We start from the raw sequence: 26,657 nt of genomic DNA on the forward strand, positions 1-26,657 counted from the left end.
ACGGTAGATCTAAAGGAGATTGTAGTGTGTATGGCCACCTTAACAGAAGAATTAGGAAAGTGGGTGGAAATATAACAAGAGGTGGTATAGTAATGAGGGAGGTGTGGTCCAGAGTGGTGAACATGCCTATTCTGTGATGCACTAAGGCAGTGCATGATGGGAGATGATCTACAGGAAGTGATGGAAGCAAAAAGCAATTTTTAAAAAATTCAAATAGACAAGGGAAACTTCCTTGGTGCCATAGATGAAGTAAGTGAGAGATGAGCACATCGGGATGGCTGGGGTAGAAATGGCTTCCATTTATTATGAAAAGTAAAATTCTGCCTGAAAAGGTGAAGTTAGCCTGGAAGTGATCTCTGGATCCTGTCTGCAGGGGATTATAGAGGACTCGTACATTTATTGAAATCTCTGACTTTAGCACAGTTCCAGTGTTCCTTTTTCATCACACATGATCCGGCTCTAAAGCTTTGCTCCCCATGCTGCTCCAGTTGTATAACACCGTTACAACCTTTGCAGTGTCTGAGCATCACCTGCAATCACGCATTATTGCATGCCTCTCTCTTCTACACTGCCATCTCCGAATTTTGACTGTCACCACCAAAATATCCACTAGAATACATAAAATCCCAGACAAGCTATTTTACCAAGCTCCTCATGGTAGCAGATACTAGATTAGGACCCCTGAGCCTGGCATTGGTTTGCATATGGTTTTCCCTGAGCCGTGCAGCCTGTACTTGTTCCCAAACCCTGCAGCATCCCATCTGTGGTTCTCTGAGCCCTGCAGAATCCCACCTATGGTTCTCCCTGAGCCCTGCAGCATCCCACCTATGGTTCTCCCTGAGCCCTGCAGCATCCTACCTATGGTTCTCCCTGAGCCCTGCAGCATCCCACCTATGGTTCTCCCTGAGCCCTGAAGCATCCCTCCTATGGTTCTCCCTGAGCCCTGCAGCATCCCACCTATGGTTCTCCCTGAGCCCTGCAGCATCCCTCCTATGGTTCTCCCTGAGCCCTGCAGCATCCCACCTATGGTTCTCCCTGAGCCCTGCAGCATCCCACCTATGGTTCTCCCTGAGCCCTGCAGCATCCCACCTATGGTTCTCCCTGAGCCCTGCAGCATCCCACCTATGGTTCTCCCTGAGCCCTGCAACATCCCACCTATGGTTCTCAAAGAGCCCTGCAGCATCCCACCTATGGTTCTCAAAGAGCCCTGCAGCATCCCACCTATGGATCTCCCTGAGCCCTGCAGCATCCCACCTATGGTTCTCCCTGAGCCCTGCAGCATCCCATCTATGGTCTCCCTGAGCCCTGCAGCATCCCATCTATGGTCTCCCTGAGCCCTGCAGCATCCCACTTATGGTTCTCCCTGAGCCCTGCAGCATCCCACCTATGGTTTTCAATGAGCCCTACAGCATCCCACCTATGGTTCTCCCTGAGCCCTGCAGCATCCCACCTATGGTTTTCAATGAGCCCTGCAGCGTCCCACCTATGGTTCTCCCTGAGCCCTGCAGCGTCCCACCTATAGTTCTCAATGAGCCCTGCAGCGTCCCACCTATGGTTCTCCCTGAGCCCTGCAGCGCCCCACCTATGGTTCTCCCTGAGCCCTGCAGCGCCCCACCTATGGTTCTCCCTGAGCCCTGCAGCGCCCCACCTATGGTTCTCCCTGAGCCCTGCAGCGCCCCACCTATGGTTCTCCCTGAGCCCTGCAGCGCCCCACCTATGGTTCTCCCTGAGCCCTGCAGCGTCCCACCTATGGTTCTCCCTGAGCCCTGCAGCGTCCCACCTATGGCTCTCCCTGAGCCCTGCAGCGTCCCACCTATGGCTCTCCCTGAGCCCTGCAGCGTCCCACCTATGGTTCTCCCTGAGCCCTGCAGCGTCCCACCTATGGTTCTCCCTGAGCCCTGCAGCATCCCACCTATGGTTCTCAGTGATCCTGCAGCATTCTGCTATACTTGTTCGAAGCCCTGACACATCTTATCCTATACTTGTTTCTGAACTAGATGGACTTGTCTTTTTTAAACCAGACTGACTATGTAACAAGCCTATACATGTTGCTGATCTCTGCATGATCTTGCCTAAGGTTCTCTCTTGAGTCCTGCAGCATCCAGTCTATAGTTGTCCCTGAACCCTGCAGCAACTGGCCTTTAGTTGTCCCTGAACCCTGCAGCAACTGGTCTTTAGTTGTTCTTGAACCCTGCAGCATCTGGCTATGTTCCCCCAAATGCTCTGAAGCATCCTGCCTATGGTTCTTCCTGAGTCCTGCAGCTATTCTATGTATTTGTCCCTGAGTCTTGCTACACCCAATCTATAGTGAAGAAGTGCTCCACCACTGATAAATGTTCAACGCTTTTGAAAACACTGGCAAAGTATTTTTTTTAAAGACCATGTCTAATAAAGCAATTGAAGAGAGAACTACACTGCTTTCTTACATGATATAATGAGCACAGATTTATTTTTTTATTGCTACAAAAACTAGCAGTGATTTATTTCCATATGACTAAACTTGATTTTTTTAGGTCAGTGGGGGGCAGTTAGCTTCAAGAGTCATGCAGCGAGCATTCACACCTGACATTGAGTGAACGGGTACTGCCAGTCAGCCATTAGTCTCTTTGTGAAATCACTGAAGGTGGTAGACAGATGGCAGATTTGGCTTTGTCTTCTTTGTTATTTCACCCAGAGAGCCAGATTTTTGTCATTACTGATTATAAATAGCAGGAGGTTTGTTAAGAAAGACTCAAAGCTTGAACTCACATTCTGCAATAAAGGCAAATTATATGCTTGGCACATGAGTGGCAATCTCATGAATATTTTTGTGATCTGGAAAGGCTTCAGCGGAGACTCATTACTGCACTAATATCAGTTGTAGACTGAGCGCTGTCGTTCGTTTTTACATTGAAAGTGATCACAATGGTTCAGGTGAATGTAATGTTTGCATTGCGATAAACAATGACTTCAAATATCTGACTTATTAAAACAAACCTGAAAAATCAATGTGTGAATGACCAGCTTAAACAATGACTTCAAATATCTGACTTATTAAAAGCAACCTGAAAAATCAGTGTATGAATGACCGGCTTAACAGTTAAACTGTAATGGCTGTTCCGGTAGAAGCCTCTGTCTTGGGTTCGTGCTAATTAGGGATGAGCTCAGGCGGGTTTGGATCGTAGTCCCAACCCACCTGAGCAATCCCGCCAGGAAGCCGTCACTGCACACGGCCAATCATAGGCAGTGAGGTATTTCCCAGCCTGCAGCTGCACACACACTGCCTATGATTGGTTGCCGAGTGATGGATTCCTGGCGGGATTGCGCAGGTGGGTTGGGACTATGATCAGAACACGCCTGAGCCCATCCCTACTGCTAATCAAACTAGGAAGCTTCTCCTTTTAGAAGGCTGCCAGATGCAATGGCCAGACTCACTGGTCAGTAGGAATGTGCAGGTGTGGCAGGAGGCTATAGTTCTGGTCATGATTTGCATTAGAGCGCCCCAAGTTTTGGGTACCCAGTATGCTGTGGAAGTAATCCATTGATAGAAGCAAGTAGCTGGACTGGTGCCCACTGTAGGGACACTGTCCCCATTTTTTGTTTATCAGAGACCTGTTCTTTTTACATATTTCTCTTGAACAATTTAACACTTAAATGCGTGTGACACTGATTTTCCTGCCATAAACAGTGCAGTCCTTATCTGATCCATTATATTGGTAGGTGCCAGAGCCAGTTAGAAGGTAATCTAACATCAATTTCTTGCTACAATGAGTCTTGCTGGTTGATAGGAGGTGGCCTAAAATAGTTGTTTAAAAATTTTGGTTAGAAATTGACAACCCATGTGCATTGGATGTATTATGTTGTGTGTGTATATAAAGAATATTAATGGCCTTTATTTTTTACAGTAATGGACACAAATGATCGATTCCTAAGAAAGATTACAATTGGCCAATCCCCAACAGAAAAGGGTTTTACTCGGACGGTATGGTACCTTATTGACTGACCTATATTTTGTTCTGACTATACAATGTATATACATACGATGTATGCATGCCCTAAATAATAAGAGCAGCGCATACCTTTTCTCTCCTCCCCTGCTTCTCCAGCCATCTGGGGCAGAGGAAACATTGAGTAGCAATTGCATCACTCCCCTCCTTACTACATGAGGCTGGTGCTTGGCCACCCAGGCACCTGATGCTGTTAACATGGGGCAGGAATAGAGGAACATCAAACACCAGCGCTCGTGTTGTGTCTCCTCCCCCTTTGTACTCTTTGCTATTCATAAAGCACAGCTCATGAGGATGCTATGGCTGGCATCACACAAACCTAGGGTTTAGTATACCCCCACTTTAAAAGAAAGCAACTATGTTGAAATGTTTCAAATATATTTTGATCTTTAAAAAATATATATTTTTTTATTTTTTGATTTCCGCTCACTCACTCTATGCAGGCCCAGTTTGACATCTCCGTAGCCAGTGAAATTATGGCTGTTTTGGCCCTTACAAGTTCTTTAAGTGACATGAGGGAACGACTGGGCAAGATGGTGGTGGCCACCAGCAAACAAGGACATCCAGTTACCACAGAGGACTTGGTAAGAGACAGAATTTATTTGGTTGTTTCATTAAAGGGATTTACTTTTTTTTCTTGGTTACAATCTTATACATTCCGTTTTCTGTTGGTAGATGTGGCAGAAACAAAGGAAGTAGCATAGCTAAACAAAAAAAAAATATCACCTACTAAATGAGAAGAAAGATATATTTCTCTTACGTCCTCCGACAGTCGCCGCCTCTTCATATTCGTCACATATGGGGTATTAGACTTTGCTCCGAAGGAGTAGCTAGGCAACAGAATATGTTAACAATAAAGCTTTAACATATCCCACCCTCAAGGGGTGGTCCCCTCAGTCAATACCCTCCTACTTCCTGCAACCATATCTCAGTTTTAATGTCTAGCTTGTCAGGAGTGGCTGGCTCTCTCTGTGCTGGGACTTTTTGTCCCAGACTCTTTCTTCTTTTTAATATTTTGTTTGAGTTTTCTCTCTACCTTTACTTAGCTGTTATTTTTGTCAGCATTAGTTAGTTCTTCGGACGAAGAGGATCATGCGGACTGGGTCTCGGGCTGATCCCCCTGGTCGCAGGTCGTGGGTCAGTGGCTTCCCAGTCTGCCATCGAGCGTTCAGCCAGGTAACGCTCCTGGCACAGTGAACGACCCATCCCTGTTCGGTGCAGGGATGATTGGTGAGGTGGCTACCTCACCGGACGCTGTGCGGTTTCTTAACCTCCATTATGTGCGTCTTGAATTGCGACTCTCCCTGCCTCATGTGCAGCGGCTTGTTCGCCTGTGCGGGTTCCCCACGCCATGTGAGGTAAGTGTATTTATGTGGGGACCTGTCTGTCTGGGGGGGTCTCAGTCTGGGACTGTGTAACCTGCCTTTAATCACACTGCTTGTCTCCCTATCTCTCGGCTGCATGCTGTGGGCTGCAAGGGGGGGGGGAGCTGTATGACACTGTGTGTGTCAGGCTGGGCAGTGTGAGGTGCTGTGTGCTGTGGGGCATGTTTTTTCTTGGCATGTTTGGGCATATACAGCGATCGCTGCGGCGATCTAACATGTACCCTTATATTGGGATGTAATGTGTGTGTTTTTTATGCACTATGGAGCGGCGTTTTCGGCGCCAAACGACGCCATTTTACCGGCGCCCGCTCCGGCCGCATGGTTTACATGCACGGCGGCCATTTTCTTGTAGCCTCCATAGGCTTACATAGAGCGCCCTGGCAGCATCACTTCCTCTCTCCTGGAACACCGATCGAGGCAGCAGCAGCAGCGGGGTCTCCTCAGATTTTATCCTTCTGTTCTTGTTATCCATTGCCTGTACTCAGTTTGTTTATTCCCTGTGGGGGTCTCATTGTGCCTGAGTGTGGTGCGGTGGGCTGCGCTTGCCGCGCTTGCTAAAAGGGGGCAGTTAACCCTTGGTTGTCTGGCATTACAGGGGCAATGGATTCTCAGGAGGGCAAGTTTCCTACAGTATTGGTGGAAAGCCAGGGGACCGCTGTTTCCCCCCCAGGGGGGGATTTAGCCACTATTGTGGCTGGCCTTGCTGCCCAGGTGCAAATGCTGGTGGCTGCTCAATCTACTAAACGGCCCAGAGTTGCTCTGTCCTCTGATTCTGAGGGTGAAGGTGATGGGGCTGTTCTGGCAGGGACCCCCCTATCGGGGTCCCGCTCCTCTCTTGATCTAGTGGGGTCTGAGGTAGAGGCTGAAGTTGAGGGGGTTGATAATTCTCCCCCTGGCTCGCCTGAAGAGCTTGCAATCATGAATGAGTTGATTGCTTCCATTAAGCAGACGCTACGTTTGCAGGACGAAGTGTGTCCCCCCGCTGCTTTGGCGGCTTATGGGACGCAGAGAAAACGCAGGACGCCGCAGGTTTTTCCCTGCAATGCTGATTTTCAGCGCGCTGTTAAGGATCAATGGCGCGATCTGCGCAAGCCTTTTGCGGTACCAAGTAAATTCAAGCTGCGTTATCCTTTCTCGCCTGCCACTGATGAACGGTGGTGTGTGCCTCCACCAGTGGATCATGCAATTGCGGTTTTGAACAAAGCCACTGCGATTCCTGCAGAGGGTTCCCCTGTTTTCCGTGATGCCACGGATAGGAGACTGGAGTCTCTTGCCCGTCATACTTATTCTGTTACGGGCTCTATGCTTAAGGCTCTGTTTGCTTCTCTCATGGCGGCCCAGGCGATCGCAAGTTGGACGCAGATGCTTAGGCGCGTCCTAGTGGCCGATTCGGCCTCGGCGGCGACCCTGGATATGGTGGATCAGATCCACCAGGGTGTCATGTATCTGTGTGATGCGGACCTGGACCTGATTCCGTTGGCTGCACGTGTGCACAGCGTGGCGGTGTTGTCTCGCCGCCTGGTTTGGTTGAAATGTTGGTCGGTGGACCAATCTTCACGTAAGACCTTAGCCAATCTACCTTATGATGGGTCTCGCCTTTTTGGGGAGTCCCTGGATGTGTTGATTAAGGGGATCACCGGGGGTAAGAGCACTCTCTTGCCCCATTTCCCCAAGGCTAAGGGGGCTTCTGGGAAGAAGCATGCAAATTTTCGGCCCCCTCAGGGGTCCTTTCGTGCCTTTCGGCCGCACTACAAGGGCAAACCGTTCAAAGGCCAAGGCTCTCAGAAGAAGCCCTGGTCTGGGAAACAGAAGTCCGGCCAATCCGGACCTGCTGCCCATAACAGTTCGGCCTGAAGGGGCGCCCTCACCCAGTTTTGGGGTGGGGGGACGCTTGCTCGGCTTTCTTCAGCCCTGGTTGGCCCGTGTGCGGGACAGATGGGTTCTGGAAATCGTTCGATCTGGTTACAAGATCGAGTTTCTCTCTCGGCCGGAGAGCAGATTTTTTCCCTCAAATCTTCAACTGTCTCCAGAGCGACTGCGGGATCTGCACCTGGCGGTGCGGGACCTGAGGGCTCAGGGAGTGGTGGTTCCGGTGCCTCATCGGGACAGATTTCGGGGGTTTTATTCCAATCTGTTCACCGTGCCCAGGAAGGAGGGCAAGGTTCGTCCGATTCTGGACTTGAAGGCTCTGAACCGCTCTGTGCGGGTTCGCAAGTTCCGCATGGAATCCCTGCGCTCGGTGGTGGCTGCCCTGGTTCCGGGGGAATTCATGGCCTCCATCGATTTGAAGGATGCGTACCTTCACATCCCCATATTCGAGGGTCATCAGAGATACCTTCGATTTGCCATTGCGGAGGATCACTACCAGTTCGTGGCGTTGCCCTTTGGTCTCGCCTCGGCTCCGCGGGTCTTCACCAAGGTGCTTGCACCGGTTCAGGCATTATTGAGGGCCCAGGGCATTTCTGTCCTGGGGTATCTGGACGACATTCTGGTTCGGTCTGCGACCAGACAGGGTCTGGAGAAGGACCTGTCTGTCACAATGCAAACTCTGCAGGAGTTTGGTTGGACGATAAATGTTCCAAAGTCGACACTGAGTCCGTCGGTTCGTCTCCCCTATCTGGGAATGATACTGGACTCGGTGCAGGCGAAGGTCTTCCTGCCGGAAGACAAACTCAGGACTCTTCAGGAGGAAGTCAGGTCCCTCAGGGACGTTCCACACTCGTCTCTGCGGACGTGTATGAGATGTCTGGGATTGATGGTCTCGGCCTTCGAGGCGATTCCTTTCGCGCAGTTTCACACGCGGGGTCTCCAAGCGGAGATCCTGTCCAAGTGGGACGGGCGACCTCAATCTCTGGATCTTCAGATCTCGTTGAGTCATCGCACCAGGGAAAACCTTCTGTGGTGGCTCCAGTCCCCGTTAGTGTCCGGGGGCAAGTCGTTTCGTCCGATCTCGTGGACGATAATCACCACGGATGCCAGCCTGTCGGGCTGGGGTGGTGTTCTGGGCGTTCTGTCCGCCCAGGGGTCCTGGTCGGAGGGGGAGTCTTCCCTCCCGATCAACATTCTGGAATTGCGTGCGATAAGGCTCTGTCTTCATCGCTGGACGGACCGGCTGCAGGGCTGCCCGGTTCGGGTGCAGACGGACAATGCCACGGCGGTGGCCTACATCAACCACCAAGGGGGCACCAGGAGTGCCCGAGCGGCTCGAGAAGTGGCCGACATTCTGTCTTGGGCCGAGACTCATGTCCCGGCGATAACGGCGGTTCACATTCCGGGAGTGGAGAACTGGCAGGCGGACTATCTGAGTCGCCAGACCCTGGATCAGGGGGAATGGTCTCTCCACCCGGCTGTCTTCCAGATGTTGTGCGCGAAGTGGGGTCTTCCAGATGTGGACCTGTTCGCGTCTCGCCTCAACTACAAGGTGAAGAGGTTCGTGGCAAGGACGCGCGACCCTCGGGCAGACGCGTCGGACGCGTTAGTGGCCCCGTGGCATCAGTACAGGCTGATGTACGCGTTTCCACCGATTCAGTTGCTGTCCAGGTTCCTTCGCAGGTTACACTCGGAACGCAGCACGGTGATTCTTGTGGCACCGGACCGGCCTCGCCGGTCCTGGTACGCAGACCTCGTGAATCTGGCGGTCGACGCCCCTTGGCGTCTGCCTCTTCGAGACGATCTACTGTCTCAAGGACCGATTTACCATCCTGCTTTACAGTCGCTGGCTTTGACGGCCTGGCTGTTGAGACCGAGGTCCTGAAGGAGAAGGGTCTCTCTCCAGAGGTCGTTCATACTTTGATCAACGCGAGGAAGTCTTCCTCGGGGAAGGTTTATTACCGTACTTGGAAGGCCTATTTTGCCTGGTGTGAGTCCAGGGGGTTTTCACCCCGCACGTACTCGGTTTCCCGTGTGCTGTCTTTCCTTCAGACGGGTGTCGATCAGCGTTTGGCGCTGGCTACGATAAAGGGTCAGGTGTCTGCGCTGGCCGTTCTGTTTCAACGTCCCGTGGCTTCCAACTCCTTGGTTGGCACTTTTATTCAGGGTGTGCGGCATCTGGTTCCTCCTAGGAGGGATCCTTTGCCCCCTTGGGACTTGAATCTCGTTCTATCTGTGTTACAACGTGCTCCTTTTGAACAGATCAGGGAGATCTCGTTGTCTATGTTGTCCAAAAAGGTCGCCTTTTTGGTGGCGATCACTTCGGCTCGCAGAGTGTCGGAACTGGCGGCTTTGTCCTGCAAGTCTCCGTACCTGGTTGTTCATTTGGATAAGGTGGTCTTGCGACCTAATCCTTCTTTTCTGCCGAAACGAGTTTCGGAATTCCATCTTAACGAGGATATTGTTTTGCCTTCGTTGTGCACGAAGCCTAAACATCCAAAGGAGGTGAGATTGCACTCTCTGGATGTTGTTCGGGCGATAAGGGTTTACCTTAAATCGACTGAGTCTTTTCGTAGGACGGACTCCTTGTTTGTTCTTCCGGAGGGTCCTCGGAAGGGCATGGCGGCTTCGGCCTCTACCATCGCCAAATGGATCAGGCAGACCATTGAACAGGCCTATGCTTTGCAGGGGAAGGTTCCCCCTGTACATGTGAAGGCGCACTCTACTAGATCTCTGAGTACGTCTTGGGCCTGCCGTCATGGGGCTTCTGTAGCCCAGGTGTGTAAGGCGGCGACTTGGTCGACCGTGCACACTTTCACAAAATTCTACAAAGTAGATGTTCAGGCATCGGCGGATGCTTCCTTTGGCCGCAAGGTTCTTAGTGCGGCTGTTCCATAGGGTCCCTTGTTGGGGACTCCTGGCTGTTGGGATAGTTTTTTGTATCCCCTGGTTTTTTTGTCTTTTCCTGGGTTGTTGCTCCTGTTGAGCACTTATTTTTGCTGTTGCCCAGCTGGTTTCCTTCCTTTGGTAAGGTTCCTTTCTTTGATGTGGAGACTGCGTTGCCTTTCGGCGCGGATGCGTTTCCCACCCCTCATGTTTGCACTGCTTTGGGACGTCCCCATATGTGACGAATATGAAGAGGCGGCGACTGTCGGAGGACGTAAGAGAAAACGGAATTTTTGTAAAATCTTACCTGTAAAATTCCTTTCTCTGAGTCCTCCGACAGTCGCCGCCCCCGCCCCTCTTTTGGGGTTTGAATGTATACTCTACTGCTATTCCACTAAAACTGAGATATGGTTGCAGGAAGTAGGAGGGTATTGACTGAGGGGACCACCCCTTGAGGGTGGGATATGTTAAAGCTTTATTGTTAACATATTCTGTTGCCTAGCTACTCCTTCGGAGCAAAGTCTAATACCCCATATGTGACGAATATGAAGAGGCGGCGACTGTCGGAGGACTCAGAGAAAGGAATTTTACAGGTAAGATTTTACAAAAATTCCGTTTTTTTTCAGTCTGATTCAGCAGCTCCAACTTTCCTGTGTAAGGGATGCTCAATAATGGAAGTGAATTCCTGAGAGACGTGATGTCACCCTTATGGCACTTTTCCACTGCAAGTACCGGCTCGGCTCTACTCGGCCCTGCTTGGCCTGGTTTGGTTTTCCACTGCATGGTACCGCATGGTACGGCGTTGGAACGGTTCGGTATGGTTTGGTGTGGTTTGCTTTTCCACTAAAGTAGTACTAAAGAAAGTGGGTGGGATAACAACGATTCTCTGACCAATCAGTGGCTAGTAGTGACTGCATGCAAAGGATTGTGGGATATGGTACTTGTATGGTACCTCTTGGAACCACAATCGAGGTGGTACTGTTTTAGAGAGCCGTACCGTTCGGTTCCATGTAGTGGAAAAGCGCAGCCGTACCGAACCGTTCCTACACTGTACCATGCGGTACCAGCAGTGGAAAAGCACAAAAGCGAGCCGAATAGACTCGTCGGTGCTCCCTTCTCTCCCCTGCAGCAGCCACTCCCTGACACAGGAGAGCCGGAGCTTCGGGATTACATGACTGGACCAGAGTGGATTAAAAAAAGGTAAGTATGCAGATGTTTTCCACACGGGTTGGGCATTAAAGGTAGGAAATAAGGGGAAGGAACATTTTTAAGATTAGTACGTGTTAGGCTTTAATTCCACTTTAGTCAACCCCTGTCTTATTCTATGACTTGAATACTCCATCAGTGATATCTCCCTGCCATCGTTTTAGCTCTTTTCCTGCCCACTTGAAGTTTTGGGTATTCTCACCCATCTTTGTATGTTCTAGACCAGCTTTCCTCAACCAGGGTTCCTTCAGAGGTTACTAGAGATTGCTTGAGCTGTGGTTGGTTGACTTCCCATGGTGCCTCCATAGTTTTGGCAGAGCCAGCTGCATGAAACCAAAGATCTTTTTAGCTGTTTATAGAGGTTGCATTCTGACCACCACTGTAAGGGGGGGGAATTCTTCCCACTAACCACCAATGTAAGGGACATTTTGCCCGCTGACCAACAATGAATTGGTTTTAGCAGGGGTTCCTTGAGACCTGAAAATATTTTGAGGGTTCCACTAGTCAATCAAATTGAGAAACGCTGTTCTAGATCCTCCTCCCTTTGTTACTCTCTTTATAAAAATTGTAAAAAAAAAAAAAAAAAAAAAAAGCCTACACGGAAAGTGTTATGGCCCCCTTTAATGGCCACAGCAGGTGTTAAGAACTGAGAACTCAAGCCAACAGATCTCACAAATAGAATCCCTGAGAGTCAGGAGACTTAGCTTTCCAGCATCACTTTTTGGTGGATAGATTTTCTAAAAAAATGTATAATATGGCTCGTAAGTAAGCAGCCTTTTCATTTTTCTCAGGGAGTGAGTGGTGCTCTGGCTGTACTGATGAAGGATGCCATAAAGCCAAATTTGATGCAGACATTAGAGGTAAGTCCTACCATTGTTACCATTACTCTGTGAAGTTAGCTTGCTTGATCTTCGAATGAACCCTTTTCATGGTTTTGTTCTCTTTTTCAGGGAAATCCCGTGTTTGTTCATGCCGGACCTTTTGCTAACATTGCTCATGGAAACTCCTCTATACTGGCCGATAAAATAGCCCTGAAGCTGGTTGGTCCAGATGGATTTGTAGGTAAGTTGCCTTCCCAAGTAGATTAGCAGATTGTTTTTTTTTTTTTTCATATTCATAATCACCTGCAATTGTGTGTTTGCAGTGACAGAAGCTGGCTTTGGAGCAGACATTGGCATGGAAAAATTTTTCAATATCAAGTGTAGATATTCTGGTCTGCGTCCCTGTGTGGTGGTTTTGGTTGCTACAGTCCGAGCATTAAAAATGCATGGAGGAGGGCCAACTGTGAGTGTTATGCTAACATGTAAAAAAGCCTTTGATGTTCTTAGGAATTTAGACATTGTAGATTATTGACATTGTAGATTATTGACATTGTAGATTATTTACACTGAGACTCTGTAAAGTGCATGCATTTTAATTAAGCTACATATCTAGATGGCTGCTTGTAGTATTGTTGAGACCTGAATAGATTGTCAGCCAGTGTATTTTTAAAGGGTGCTTTCACTTTCATAAAGTAAATGCAGAACAGCGTTGGTAAAGTGTAAGTGCTTTTGTTAGGCTCTGATGCCTTTCAGCAAATGACAGTCATGTACCTACCTCTCCATGTTCTGCAGAGATCTTCGCTGTATGCTTAAAGGGGAACTTCAACCAAAAGGGGATGTTCCACCTGTTTGCACCCCCCCCCTCCTTCCACTGTCACTTTAAGGGGGGGTATCTGGTTTTTGAGGTACCTGTTTCCACTTCCAGACAGATTGCCGCGGCGATCTGTGCTGAAGTTTGGTTCCCCTTGTAGCCTTCTGGGACCTCTGATCAGCATGGCTCGTGCTTGCGCAGTAGGAAATGGGATTCCCTTACCAAAGATGCCGACGCCTGTACCCGAAGCTGATTGAAGAAATGGCTCGGGTGAGGACATCACTCGATCCCTGGACAGGTAATTGTCCTTATATTTAAAGTCAGCAACGTCCCGTCCTGTCTCCACCCAATTTTTTTTTGGGAGGGGGGGTGCTGGAGCTCCTTTTCAATACCACATGGCTTCTTCTTGGAAGTCTTCACTGTAGGGTCCACGACCTCTTGTGTATGCATACCCCAGTCCCCATTGAATTCCGCTGGACGATCTGCACTCCACTTATCCCGCCAGAGAAAAACATTTCTATTGAAATGAAAGGAGATGATTGCATATATGCATGGGAAGAGCCACTGTTGTCTAAAGCAGAACCAGTGGTTGGCAGACAGTCAGATCTCTTTGCATCCCATTGAGCTGTTGGGTTTTAATGCTATACTTGTTCATGTAATAACGCAGAGAGCTACCTCTTCTTTGAAGCTCCCTTTTTTTTCTAGATTACACCCACATTGGCCTCCTGCAGATAAAATCTGGTACTGCAAAATGGCCATAAAGGGGTTGATTTACTAAAACTGGAGAGCGCAAAAATTGTCTCAGGTATGCATGGTAGGCAATTAGCTTCCAACTTAAAGTGGTTGTAAACCCTTACATATACCCAGTGAAGTAACTAGCCTCAGGTGATACAGAAGATAGTCTTCTCTTCTCTACATCTTTTCAAAGTTCAGAATTTATAAAGTTGTCTGAGCTGTGAGAATATAGGGGGCAGAGAGCTGAAGTTACTCTGCAGAGCTCCGTGAGGAGAGCTCTGAAAGCTGATTGGAGGGAGGAGAGACACTCCCCTTCATACAGCACACAGGAACAGAGCTGAGGCTGTCAATCAGCTGGAGCCCCCCTCCCCTGTCACCTTTTTTGTCTTGGTGTCAGGAAAACGTGTCAGTGATTCATTCTGGTAGCAGAGGAACGAAGCAGCAGACAGAAATGACACTTAAGCCCCGTACACACGCGTCGAAAATTGGCAGGGAATTTTCGTCCAACGTCCGATCTGCCGATTTTCGGCTTGTTAGTATGATGCTTCCGACAACCGACTCCGACTTTTCGGCCGAAAAAAATCTGGTGTGCAGGCTATAAAATTTTTGTTGGCCATCAACATAACGGCCGATTTTTGTGCAGTCAGTACAGATTTCGACAGGGAAAAATCTGATGAGCAAGTCTGGGCATGCTCAGTGAAGAAAGAACACAAATAAAGCAAACCAACACATGATATCACTTCTGAAGTAGAATTTTGTTGGCCGAGAAAATTTGTGTGCAGTCTAGGCACATTCCAACCAACAAAACACCACTCTGGACAAAAGACGTACGATCGGTCGGCCGATAATCGTTGCGTGTGTACAGGGCTTTAGTGCTCTTTATTGAGACAAGCACACAATAGAGGGATATGCGTTGTTCATATTCCATTTCTGAGGTTTACAACCACTTTAAGCTTGTTCAATTTAAACTGGAAGCTGATTGGTTTCTATACAGAGCTGCACCGGGTTTCTCCATTAACCACACAGTATTTTAGGAATTCAGTCTTTAGTTAATAAAAGGGGATATGGAAGATGGGGATCCCTGCGTGTTATTACTTAGAATAGTGCCAAAGAGAAGGAGCCTTTTATATAAAATGGAATGCCCTTTATTGTCCTAGTCTTCAGCCCACCTTCGATTTTATACACTTTGATACAAGTAAGGTGATTTTTTTTTTTTTAACCTGCTAATTTTTAGGTTCCAAAATGGATAGAATATGTATTGCTGTTATTTGAAGGCAACAGATGGCAGATAAATGAATACACTGACATTTAAATTTGTCTTTCATTCAGGTCACCGCTGGTGTTCCTCTACCAAAGGAGTATACTGAAGAGGTGAGCAATATAAGTACATGGTTTTTGCGGTGCTTCATTCATGCTCTATAAATAAATCAGCAAAGGTTTTAGTCATTTGCTTGCATGCAGCACTAAAAAGATTTCCAGCTGTTCTGTTATGTTTGCCCCTGAAACAAGAGCTGTATTCAGATCAACTTCATGTGGATGAATGAAGCAATAATCATTCCATAATAGGTCTTGATGTGTTACTGAGGTTTTTAGGGGTTACAAACCCAGTGCTTTTCAACTGTTCTTAAAGGGTAGCTCCACTTTTGTAAAAAAAAAAAAAATATATATATATATATATATACACACATATATATTGTGTGTATTTATATATACAGTGCATCCGGAAAGTATTCACAGCAATTAATTTTTTTCCACATTTTGTTATGTTACAGCCTTATTCAAAAAGGAATTAAATTCATTATTATTTTCCTCAAAATTCTACCAACAATACCCCATAATGACAACGTGAAGTTTGTTTGAAATCTTTGCAAAGTTATTAAAAATAAAAAAAACAAAAAAATCCCATGTACATAGGTATTCACATCCTTTGCCATGACACTCAAAATTGAGCTCAGGTACATCCTGTTTCCACTGATCATCTTTGAGATGTTTCTACAACTAGATTGGAGTCCACTTTTGGTAAATTCAGTTGATTTGGATATGATTTGGAAAGGCACACACCTGTCTATATAAGGTCCCACAGTTAACAGTGCATGTCAGAGCACAAACCTATCCAGAAGTCCAATGAATTGTCTGTGGACCTCCGAGACAGGATTGTATCAAGGCAAAGATCTGGGGAAGGGTCCAGAAAAATGTCTGCAGAATTGAAGGTCCCAGTGAGCATAGTGGCCTCCACCTTTAAATGTAAGAAGTTTGGAACCACCAGGACTCTTCCTAGAGCGGGTCACCCAGCCAAACTGAGCGATAGGCAGAGAAGGGCCTTAGTCAGGGAGGTGACTAAGAGCCTGATGGTCACTCTGACAGAGCTCCAGCATTTCTCTGTGGAGAGAGGAGAACCTTCCAGAAGAACAACAATCTCTGCAGCACTCCACCAATCAGGACTGTATGGTAGAGCGGCCAGATTGAAGCCACTTCTCAGTAAAAGGCACATGACAGCTCGCCTGGAGTTTGCCAAAAAGCACCCGAAGGACTCTCAGACCATGAGAAACAAAATTCTCTGGACTGATGAAAAAAGATTGAACTCTTTGGCCTGAATAGCAAGCATTCTGTCTGGGGGAAACCAGGCACCGCTCATTACCTGGCCAATACCATCCCTCCAGTGATGTATGGTGATGGCAGCATCATGCTTTGGGGATGTTTTTCAGCGGCAGGAACTGGGAGACTAGTCAGGATCGAGGGAAAGATGAATGCAGCAAAGTACAGAGACATCCTTGATGTAAACCTGCTCCAGAGCGCTCTGGACCTCAGACTGGGCCGAAGGTTCATCTTCCAACAGCACAACAATCCTAAGCACACAGCCAAAATAACAAAGGAGTGGCTTTGGGACAACTTTGTGAATGTCCTTGAGTGGCCCAGCCAGAGTCCAGACTTGAACCCGATTGAACATCTCTGGAGAGATCGGAAAATGGCTGTGCACCAATGCTCCTCATCCAATATAAAAGCCGGATATGACCAGCGCTATGGAGGACCTAGGTGAAAAAGTCAGGTGTAAGCTGCCACCAACCTACCCCTAATTGGAATTGGGGTACTGGAATAAATACGATGTGATGTTGGTATATGGCGCTATCCGCTCAGAGGGAATTGGAGTAAAGTGACTAGGTGCACAGATTGTATGAATGTATAAGCTAAGATTGTCTAAAACCACACTTATAGGTCTTATTCAGAAAAAACAATCACCATATTGTTTTAAACATGATCATTAAAAGTTATATATAAAAAATATATATATATAAAATTATATATAAAAGGTGCACCGTGTTAAGTGGGAAGCAAGTGTCAGCGTGCTTGGGTGTCTAATGGCACCCCTTAAAGTGCTGTGTGCAAGTGCTGCTTATCAACTTATAATGTGTGAAAATAAATACAGTAAAATTATTGGTGCTCCTGTAATATGCTACACAAAAAACCAACCTGATTTGAAAATAATTTTGCACGTGCTCTCGTGATCTCTGTGCTAAATGGAATTCACTGTTAATTAAAATTATGAACACCAGTGCTGAAGTGATCCCCCACCTTCCTGGGGGTATTTAATAAATTATATCAGGTGCAATTGGTGCAGATCAAGTGCAAATGTTAGCATGGAATAGTGATAGCAAAGTCTCTTGTTCTATGTGCCAGACAGTGGGGTGTCCAGTTACAACTGGTGGTACATCAAGCGGGTGCTCCATGCAGGTGTTCCAGTGCGTTGTACCCGTGGTCCCCCACTAGGTATTGCACTCACCACACGGAACTCCCCTTTCAACAGGGGCACAGGCTGTGTACACTTAGTATCTGGTCCTTCTTGAAAAGGGTCCCTTCATAGATGTCCAGTGGTTCTATCGCCTCAATAGCTTTAAGTCCCTTTCTTGGACATCTGCTGGGTCTGGCAGGCTCAAAACAAAAACAAAAGATTCCCCATAGTGTAGTATATTAAGTCTTAGAAAAATGTGCAGATAAACTCATAGCCAGAAGCTAAGCGGGAATCGCCATAAACGCTTCCGCGTTCCATGGACAGGATCCCCTAAGTGGAAGTGACATGTGACGCTGTACCCCGCCCTATGCGTTTCGCCACATCAACATCATCTGAAGCACCGATAATTTTCATGTATTTGTTTTCATACATTATAAGTTGATAAGCAGCACTTGCACACAGCATGCAGCACTTTTTTAAGGGGTGCCATTAATGATCATGTTTAAAACAATATGGTGATTGTTTTTTGTGAATAATTAAGACCTATAAATGTGGTTTTAGACAATCTTAGCTTATACATTCATACAATCTGTGCTCCTCATCCAACCTGATGGCGCTTGAAAAGTCTTGCAAAGAAGAATGGGAGAAACTGCCCAAAAATAGATGTGCCAAGCTTGTAGCATCATACTCAAAAAAAACTTGAGGCTGTAATTGGTGCCAAAGGTGCTGATCAAAGGTTGTGAATACTTATGTACATGGGATTTTTTAATAAAGTAGCAAGATTTGAGACAAACTTCTTTTATGTTGTCATTATGGGGTATTGTTTTTAGAATTTTGAGGAAAATAATGAATTTAATCAATTTTGTAATTAGGCTGTAACAATGTGGAAAAAGTGAAGCGCTGTGAATACTTTCCAGATGCATTGTGTGTGTATATATATATATATATATATATATATATATATATGTGTGTGTGTGTGTATTAGAGCTGCACGATTAATCGTATGAAAATCGCGATCTCGATTCACCCCCCCCCCCCCCCCGACGATCTAAACCTGACATTTGCTTGATTCTTTGCATAGCAGAGAGAACAGCTGTGGAAAAAAAAAAAAAAGCCTCCCGGCAAATGCCTATCAGCATTAAGTCTCCCAGTAACTATAAACAAAATGATTACATTGTATCTTTTCCTTCCCTCTGCCAGGGAGAAAGGAAGTTTAACCTCTTAAAGACTGGACCTTTTTCTGACAATTGTTGCTTGCAAGTTAAAATCATTTTTTTTTTGCTAGAAAAGTACTTAGAACCCCCAAACATTTTATATATTTTTTTAGCAGAGACCCTACAGAATAAAATGGCGATTGTTGTAATATTTTATGTCACACTGTATTTGCGCAGCAGTCTTTTAAACGCAATTAATAGACTTTAATGAATAAAACAAAACGTAACAGTAAAGTTATCCCAATTTTTTTTTGTTACACAGGGAATCGTGAGAGAATCGTGATCTTTATTCCAAGCTAAAAAATCGTGATTCTCATTTTGGCCAGAATCGTGCAGCTCTAGTATGTATGTATGTATGTATATATATATATATATATATATATATATATATATATATATATATATACTGCACTGGCTTTTTTGTAATATTATTTTTATTAAACGTTACTCTTGTAGATCAATCTACAGCCACCTGTGTTTTTTAGACTGGCAAAACATTGCTTCCATGCGTGGGAGTGTTTTATACTCTATTGACATACAGATCTCATAGAAATGTAATTTCCTACTCATGTTGTTGGCTCTCTGCTTTTCCCAGAGGTTTGTCTCTTATTACAACACTAGGACTGATTAAGTGAAAATACCACAGAGACCCTCCTGCTAGCCAGGTAGTAGGAAATGAGAGGAATGCATTTGTGAATTACAATACAGAAGTTAGAAGTTTGATCAAATCTTTGCTATAGATCAGTAGCCTGGGAAGCATTTTTTTTTTTTTGTTTTGTTTTTTTTTTTTGTTTTTTATTTCGGTCAAAAAAAAAAAAAGAGTAAGACTAAATTGGATTAAATTCAAGCAATGGTGGTCCTGCAAGCACCACCTGGTATGACAAAAGTTATTTAAATCATAACTCCACTTTTGTTGTGGAAAAAAAAAAAAAAACATTCCCCTCTGGGTGATCTCTGTACACTACAAGGATTATAACAAACTTTGTTGCAGATTCCTACCTTTTGTTATTCTGAAGAAATCATTGTTTGTTCCTCTGTGCTGAGTGGGTCAAATGTGAGTGGTTTCATAATTATCCATCAGCTGTGGCAGCTGCAGGGCTATAATGAGGAAAGATGCTGGGCCTGCATCCCTTTAGACGTGTTCCTATTGGGAGTATCTCACCAAAAATGACACTTGTTGCAGGGGATGCCAGAAATTTGACTTGTATTTTAGGCAGACTTCTGGAAAAATCTGTGAGCCAATCACACAAGCAGGAAATTATGTTTCTGGGGTGTGGTCAGTACACATTCTGTGTACAGAACAGCTCCAGGTAGCCATATTGCGTTGCATTTTCAGAAAATTACAACAGCTGCAGATTGAAAAGGAAAGGTCATTTTTAATAACATTCAATTACAATATGATTTGTGTCGCAGTTGTATACGCTATATTGTTTTTTCTTTATTTGCTGATTTTTTTCCCCACGAAAGTGGGGTTACCCTTTACAAATTGACTTACACAGAAAACTATAGGCTGGAAAGTGACTGCATGCTGTCACTGTATGGATATTCAGGCAGTCCTGGGTGCCGAAACATAATAGCCAGCTGTGGAGTTTGCCCCATCCACTCTGTTAGGGCTCATTTTTAAACACAGCAAAAACGCAGTACAAATGCAAATACAAGAAAAAAGGAATCTATTCCTATGAGCCTAGTTTACACTATTGCAGTGCTGTCATATGCGTTAAGAAAAAAAGTACAGCATGCTGCATTTTTCTGCACCATAAACGTGCACAAACACGTTAAAATGCAACTTGGTAAACAAAATAAATACAAACAAACCCAAAACAACAAAGATATATATAAATGAAAATAAACCAAACACCATAAAAAAAATGCAAACAATAGTGTCTAAAGGTTTGATAAATAGTACATCGAAAGTTTTCCAAATAAAAAGTCCATAAATCAAACGTTCAAAATAAGGAAATCTTCAACCGTCCACCGGTAATGCACCTTGGAATGAATGAGTAACCGCCTTGTGCCCTACACTGCAAGACTTAAGGTGGTTCTAAAGGCTCAAGGCTTTTTCCCTTCATATATTCTGGGTATGAAGATAAAAAAGCTTCTGTGTGCAGCAGTGCCCCCAGCCCCCCCAATACTTACCTGAGCCCATTCCAGTGAACTCCCTCCTCATTGACTGATACACCATTGGCTCTCGCTATTGTCAATCACAGCCAGTGAGCCAATGAGTAGAGAGCCAGGCCGAGCTGTGTTCCGTGTGTGAATTGGCACACAGAGCAGTGGCTCGGGAGTGAGCATGCTCTCGTTCCCCCATAGCAAGCAGCTTGCTAGTGGGCACTAGACCGGGGGGGGGGGGTGGGAGGGCTCGAGTACCAGCAGGTAACCAGAGAAGTAGAGGATCAGGGCTGCTGTGTGCAAAACCTTTGCACAAAGCAGGTAAGTATGAAATGTTTGTTGCAAAAAAAAAAAAGACCCTAGTCCTGGTTCACTTATGTGTGATGATAGACATTGTATGTGATTCGGAGTGCACTGCTCTGAAAATCACATGCAATGTCTGTGCGATGCCAATTCAGCCATACAGATATTATGGCTGAATTCGCATCGGATTCGGACTGAACACGCACAGGACCCTTTTTTGGGTCTGCAACAGAATCGGATCGCATGGTGGTTCACACCTATGCGTTCTGATTCATGTCTGAACTGACAGTTCGCACTGTGATATGTGAACTGATCTGGGGGTGTGGTTAACTTTGTATTGACACCCCCAGCGATTCGCATATGGCAATGTGAACTGCCTGCGATTTGAATGTGATGATGGATCCCGCAGTGGATTTGCAGGGTTCCCGCATCGCACATATGTGAACCGGTACCTAATGTCACTTTAAGAGCCTCTTACCAGATGGTATTGATCCCATATAAAGAAGGAATCAAAACAACACATTATAGACAAGCCACTCCAGGAGCTCAGCAGTTTTCAGCAGCCTGCTGTCAGGTCCAATCCACTACAAGAAATCCTCACACCAGGCAAGACATCCCCATACATTTAAAAAGGATCAGAAGGCCACATAGTGCAAAACCGCTTAATAACTATTTATTAATAAAAGGACAGGTACTTACAAAAGGATGGTAAAACAGCACAGCAGAGAGAACGCTGCAAATGAATTGAAATAATTAATAACAAAAATGCACCACAAAGGCATGAAAATTCAAATGCATGTAAACTCACTGCAAACGTGCATGCAGAAATGCACAGTGATTGCAGAGATTGTGGTGTAAATGAGCCCTGGGTTGACTGATTTTTTTTCTTGTTCAGCCCACAGTACGGTTACCTTTACAAGTCAAAAGTTTTTGTAAAAGGATATTTTTTATCCACATTTTATTCCGACAGACATATACCATAAAAAAACTCAATACAAAACTGCCCAAATCCAAAAAGAAAGTAGAAATAAAAAAATAGCACTAAACCCAGTATAACATATTTAAAATAATGCACATTCTAATTTTATGGCATCCCTCTGGCCAAAAAAATTCAGATATAATATTATCTGACTATGATCATAGTTATAATGCCAATGGTGCATAGTGGATTAAATCGGTGCACTGCTGGAAACTGATTTTTATCATTCTTGTCTACTGTATATATTGCATCTGACACCATTGGCTTGATTTTGTTCCAGTACACATGCTGCTCTGTAGGACAGAATTTCTCAGCCTTTAATATTTCTGACTGATAAACTTTATACTAAAAACATTTTGGATCGGTGAACACATTTTTCAGGAAGTTTGATCTGCATACAAATTGGGTTACTTGAAAAACATTCACACCTATGTGTGTAATAAAGTATAATTAAAGTCAAAACTTTTTTTTTTTTTTTTGGATATTGCAGAGGCTTTAGAACACTTGTCAGTTTTTATTGCTGTCTGTGCCCCTGTTAAGCAGATTCACCCTCCCTATTTGTCCTTTTTACCGTTAAGCAGATTCACCCTCTCTATTTATCCTTTTTACCGTTAAGCAGATTCACCCTCTCTATTTGGCCTTTTTACCGTTCTCAATGAAAGTGAAAGAAAAAGAAAATCCAAAATTTTAAGTTGTCCCCAAAAAAGTAATAGAGGGGAAATCTTCCAATGGGGACACTAGTTCTGATGACCTGGGGGTCCCCAAGGAATTCTAATTTGCAGGGATTTCCTCTCACTTCCTGTTTTGATATGGGACAGGAAGTGAGGGGAAATCTCTGCAATAGGACACAGATCTGACAGGGGTTATAACCATTCCTTGCTCTATCCAAAATGAAAAAAAAAAAAAAAAATTGCCTATAGTTCTACTTTAAAGCTGAACTCCAGATAGACACATTAACCACATTTTCTACCAGGGCAATTTTTACATTTTTTGGATATGTTGAAATAAATCTTTTTTTTTTTGCTAGAAAACCACCAAACAGTTACATATTTTTTAGAAAGCAGAGGCGCTTTGGAAGAAAATAGTGGCAGGTGCATTTTTTTTATATTGCATCAGATTTTCAAGAAAAATGAAACTAAAATGCATTTTAGTACAAACAAAGTATTATACCCAATTTTTGGGTAAAATATAAAAGACAGAGTTGCATCAAGTAAATTGATATCAAACAATTCAAGCCTACACCTAATCATCAGTGGGCTAACAAGCACCCAAGTGATAGCATGGACAGGTGACATGACCCCCAATGTCTCCCCTGCCATTGCAGCTAAGCAAGCACATATTGTGCTTTATTAACTGCTTCCCCATGCAGTCATGTAATCCTTGTCATTTTTGAGTTCATTAGACAAAGAGGAGATTGGGGTTTGGATGTAACCCTGGCACTTCCTGCTCCCAATGTTGGGGCATTTTACAGCGGTTGTGAGCTCCCTGGAAGAACAGGAGAGTCTTGGAACCACCACAGATGCTGGCAGTGGGGGCGGCACTTTCACAGCTCCATAAAAGTAATCGGGTGGCTCAAGACCACTCACAGCGCTTTCACTTTGGTAAGATTTGATGAGCAGCTCTGCTCTGATTTCCTGGCATGCAGTGCATTTTCATGACGCCACTATCTGCAGTCTGGAGGACTGCCAAGGATGTGTCCATGGCTGCCTGAGCTCACAGAAAGAGGTTGCATAACCTTGGGGATTCAAACTCTATTCATTGCTCCCTGAATAGGGAGAAAAGCCAAATCTTTTGTAGACTTGCAAAATATATTTTATTTTCTTTTTTCTCTATATCCATAAAAAAGAAGACTTTTCAAAATGCTTTCTCAATTCATTGGAGACAGACCTTGGATAAATAATAACGATAAATGATGCCCTACACCAGGGGTCTTCAGACATTCTAAATTAAGGGCTAGTTTTCGGTCCTTCAGTTCTTGGGGGGAGGACGGGGACCATACTGTGGCCATTAGGAAAATGCCAAAGCATCAATGGAAGTAAATAATGCCTCAGGCTTGGTGGTCAGTGGAAGTAAAACAAATTATGTAGCAGCTGTGGTCAAGTAATAGGAATAGTGCCCCATGATTAGCATTGGGAGGACTAATGCCCCATTGTTGCTCTCAGTGGGAGGAATAGTGCCCTATCATTGCTGTCAGTGGGAGGAATACTCCCCCATCGTTGCTGTCAGTGGGAGGAATACTCCCCCATCGTTGCTGTCAGTGGGAGGAATACTCCCCCATTGTTGCTGTCAGTGGGAGGAATACTCCCCCCATCGTTGCTGTCAGTGGGCGGAATAGTCCCCCCATCGTTGCTGTCAGTGGGAGGAATAGTCCCCCCATCGTTGCTGTTAGTGGGAGGAATAGTCCCCCATTGTTGCTGTCAGTGGGAGGAATAGTCCCCCCATTGTTGCTGTCAGTGGGAGGAATACTCCCCCATCGTTGCTGTCAGTGGGAGGAATACTCCCCCCATCGTTGCTGTCAGTGGGAGGAATACTCCCCCATCGTTGCTGTCAGTGGGCGGAATAGTCCCCCCATCTTTGCTGTCAGTGGTAGGAATAGTTCCCCCATCGTTGCTGTCAGTGGGAGGAATAGTCCCCCATCGTTGCTGTCAGTGGGAGGAATAGTCCCCCATCGTTGCTGTCAGTGGGAGGAATAGTCCCCCATCGTTGCTGTCAGTGGGAGGAATAGTCCCCCATCGTTGCTGTCAGTGGGAGGAATAGTCCCCCATCGTTGCTGTCAGTGGGAGGAATAGTCCCCCATCGTTGCTGTCAGTGGGAGGAATAGTCCCCCATTGTTGCTGTCAGTGGGCGGAATAGTCCCCCATTGTTGCTGTCAGTGGGCGGAATAGTCCCCCATTGTTGCTGTCAGTGGGCGGAATACTCCCCCATTGTTGCTGTCAGTGGGAGGAATACTCCCCCATTGTTCCTGTCAGTGGGCAGAATAGTCGCCCATCTTTGCTGTCAGTGGGAAGAATAGTGCCCTGTCAGTAATGTCAGTGGTAGGTATTATGCCCCACTGTTGGTATCAGTGGAAGGAATGGAGCCGCGTTGGTTAGAGGAATAGTGCCTTGTAATAATGGGAGGAACACTGCCCCAAGGGCCACATGGGGGAACGCATAGGGTCACAGTTTGAAGGCCATTGCTCTACACCATCTACACAAACTTGTTAAAAAATATTTGTGCCAAAAAAAAGTTTCTCTTACGTCCTCCGACAGTCGCCGCCTCTTCATATTCGTCACATATGGGGTATTAGACTTTGCTCCGAAGGAGTAGCTAGGCAACAGAATATGTTAACATTAAAGCTTTTAACATATCCCACCCTCAAGGAGTGGTCCCCTCAGTCAATACCCTCCTACTTCCTGCAACCATATCTCAGTTTTAATGTCTAGCTTGTCAGGAGTGGCTGGCTTTTCCTGTGCTGGGGCTTTCTGCCCCAGACTCTTTCTTCTTTTTGAAATTTTGTTTGAGTTTTCTCTCTACCTTTACTTAGCTGTTATTTTTGTCAGCGTTAGTTAGTTCTTCTGATGAAGAGGATCATGCGGGCTGGGTCTCGGGCTGATCCCCCTGGTCGCAGGTCGTGGGTCAGTGGCTTCCCAGCCTGCCATCGAGCGTTCAGCCAGGTAACGCTCCTGGCACAGTGAACGACCCATCCCTGTTCGGTGCAGGGATGATTGGTGAGGTGGCTACCTCACTGGACGCTGTGCGGTTTCTTAACCCCCATTTTGTGCGTCTTGAATTGCGACTCTCCCTGCCTCATGTGCAGCGGCTTGTTCGCCTGTGCGGGTCCCCCACGCCATTGAGAGGTAAGTGTATCTATGTGGGGACCTGTCTGTCTGGGGGGGTGTCAGTCTGGGACTGTAACCTGCCTCTATTCACACTGCTTGTCTCCCTATCTCTCGGCTGCATGCTGTGGGCTGCAAGGGGGGGGGGAGCTGTGTGACACTGTGTGTGTCAGCCTGGTCAGTGTGAGAAGCTGTGTGCTGTGGGGCATGTTTTTTTGGCATGTTTGGGCATATACAGCGATCGCTGCGGCGATCGGACGTGTATTCCTATACAGGGATGTCACGTGTGCATTACTGCACTGTGGAGCGGCGGTTTCGGCGCCAAACGGCGCCATTTTGCCTACACTCGCTCCGGCCGCATGTTTTACATGCATGGCGGCCATTTTCTTGTAGCCTCCATAGGCTTTCATAGAGCGCCCTGGCAGCATCACTTCCTCTTTCCAGGAACACCGATCGAGGCAGCAGCAGCGGCGAGGGTCTCCTCAGGTTTTATCCTTCTGTTCTTGCTATCCATTGCCTGTGTTCAGTTTGCATATTCCCTGTGGGGGTCTCATTGTGCTTGAGTGTGGTGCGGTGGGCTGCGCTTGCCGCGCTTGCTTAAAGGGGCAGTTAACCCTTTATTGTCTGGCATTACAGGGGCAATGGATTCTCAGGAGGGCAAATTTCCTACCGCCTTGGTGGAAAGCCAGGGGACCGCTGTTTCCCCCCCAGGGGGGGATTTAGCCACTATTGTGGCTGGCCTTGCTGCTCAGGTGCAGATGCTGGTGGCTGCTCAATCTACTAAAAGACCCAGAATTGCTCTTTCCTC

At 46.1% G+C, this 26,657-nt stretch overlaps 1 protein-coding gene across 1 annotated transcript in view; it reads left to right on the forward strand.

Moving 5' to 3' along the window:
• MTHFD1 (methylenetetrahydrofolate dehydrogenase, cyclohydrolase and formyltetrahydrofolate synthetase 1) overlaps positions 1–26,657 on the forward strand; it is a 177,475-nt gene that overhangs the window by 125,719 nt on the left and 25,099 nt on the right. Inside the window, exons 17-22 of the mRNA XM_082275758.1 lie at positions 3,885–3,961; positions 4,430–4,570; positions 12,124–12,192; positions 12,283–12,394; positions 12,477–12,616; positions 15,029–15,070. Coding sequence (XP_082131884.1) covers positions 3,885–3,961; positions 4,430–4,570; positions 12,124–12,192; positions 12,283–12,394; positions 12,477–12,616; positions 15,029–15,070 — 581 coding nt within the window. The remainder of the gene's footprint in view (positions 1–3,884; positions 3,962–4,429; positions 4,571–12,123; positions 12,193–12,282; positions 12,395–12,476; positions 12,617–15,028; positions 15,071–26,657) is intronic.

The sequence above is a fragment of the Pelophylax lessonae genome (genome assembly GCF_965119305.1).
Source record: "Pelophylax lessonae genome assembly, chromosome: 13".
Taxonomy (NCBI): domain Eukaryota; kingdom Metazoa; phylum Chordata; class Amphibia; order Anura; family Ranidae; genus Pelophylax; species Pelophylax lessonae.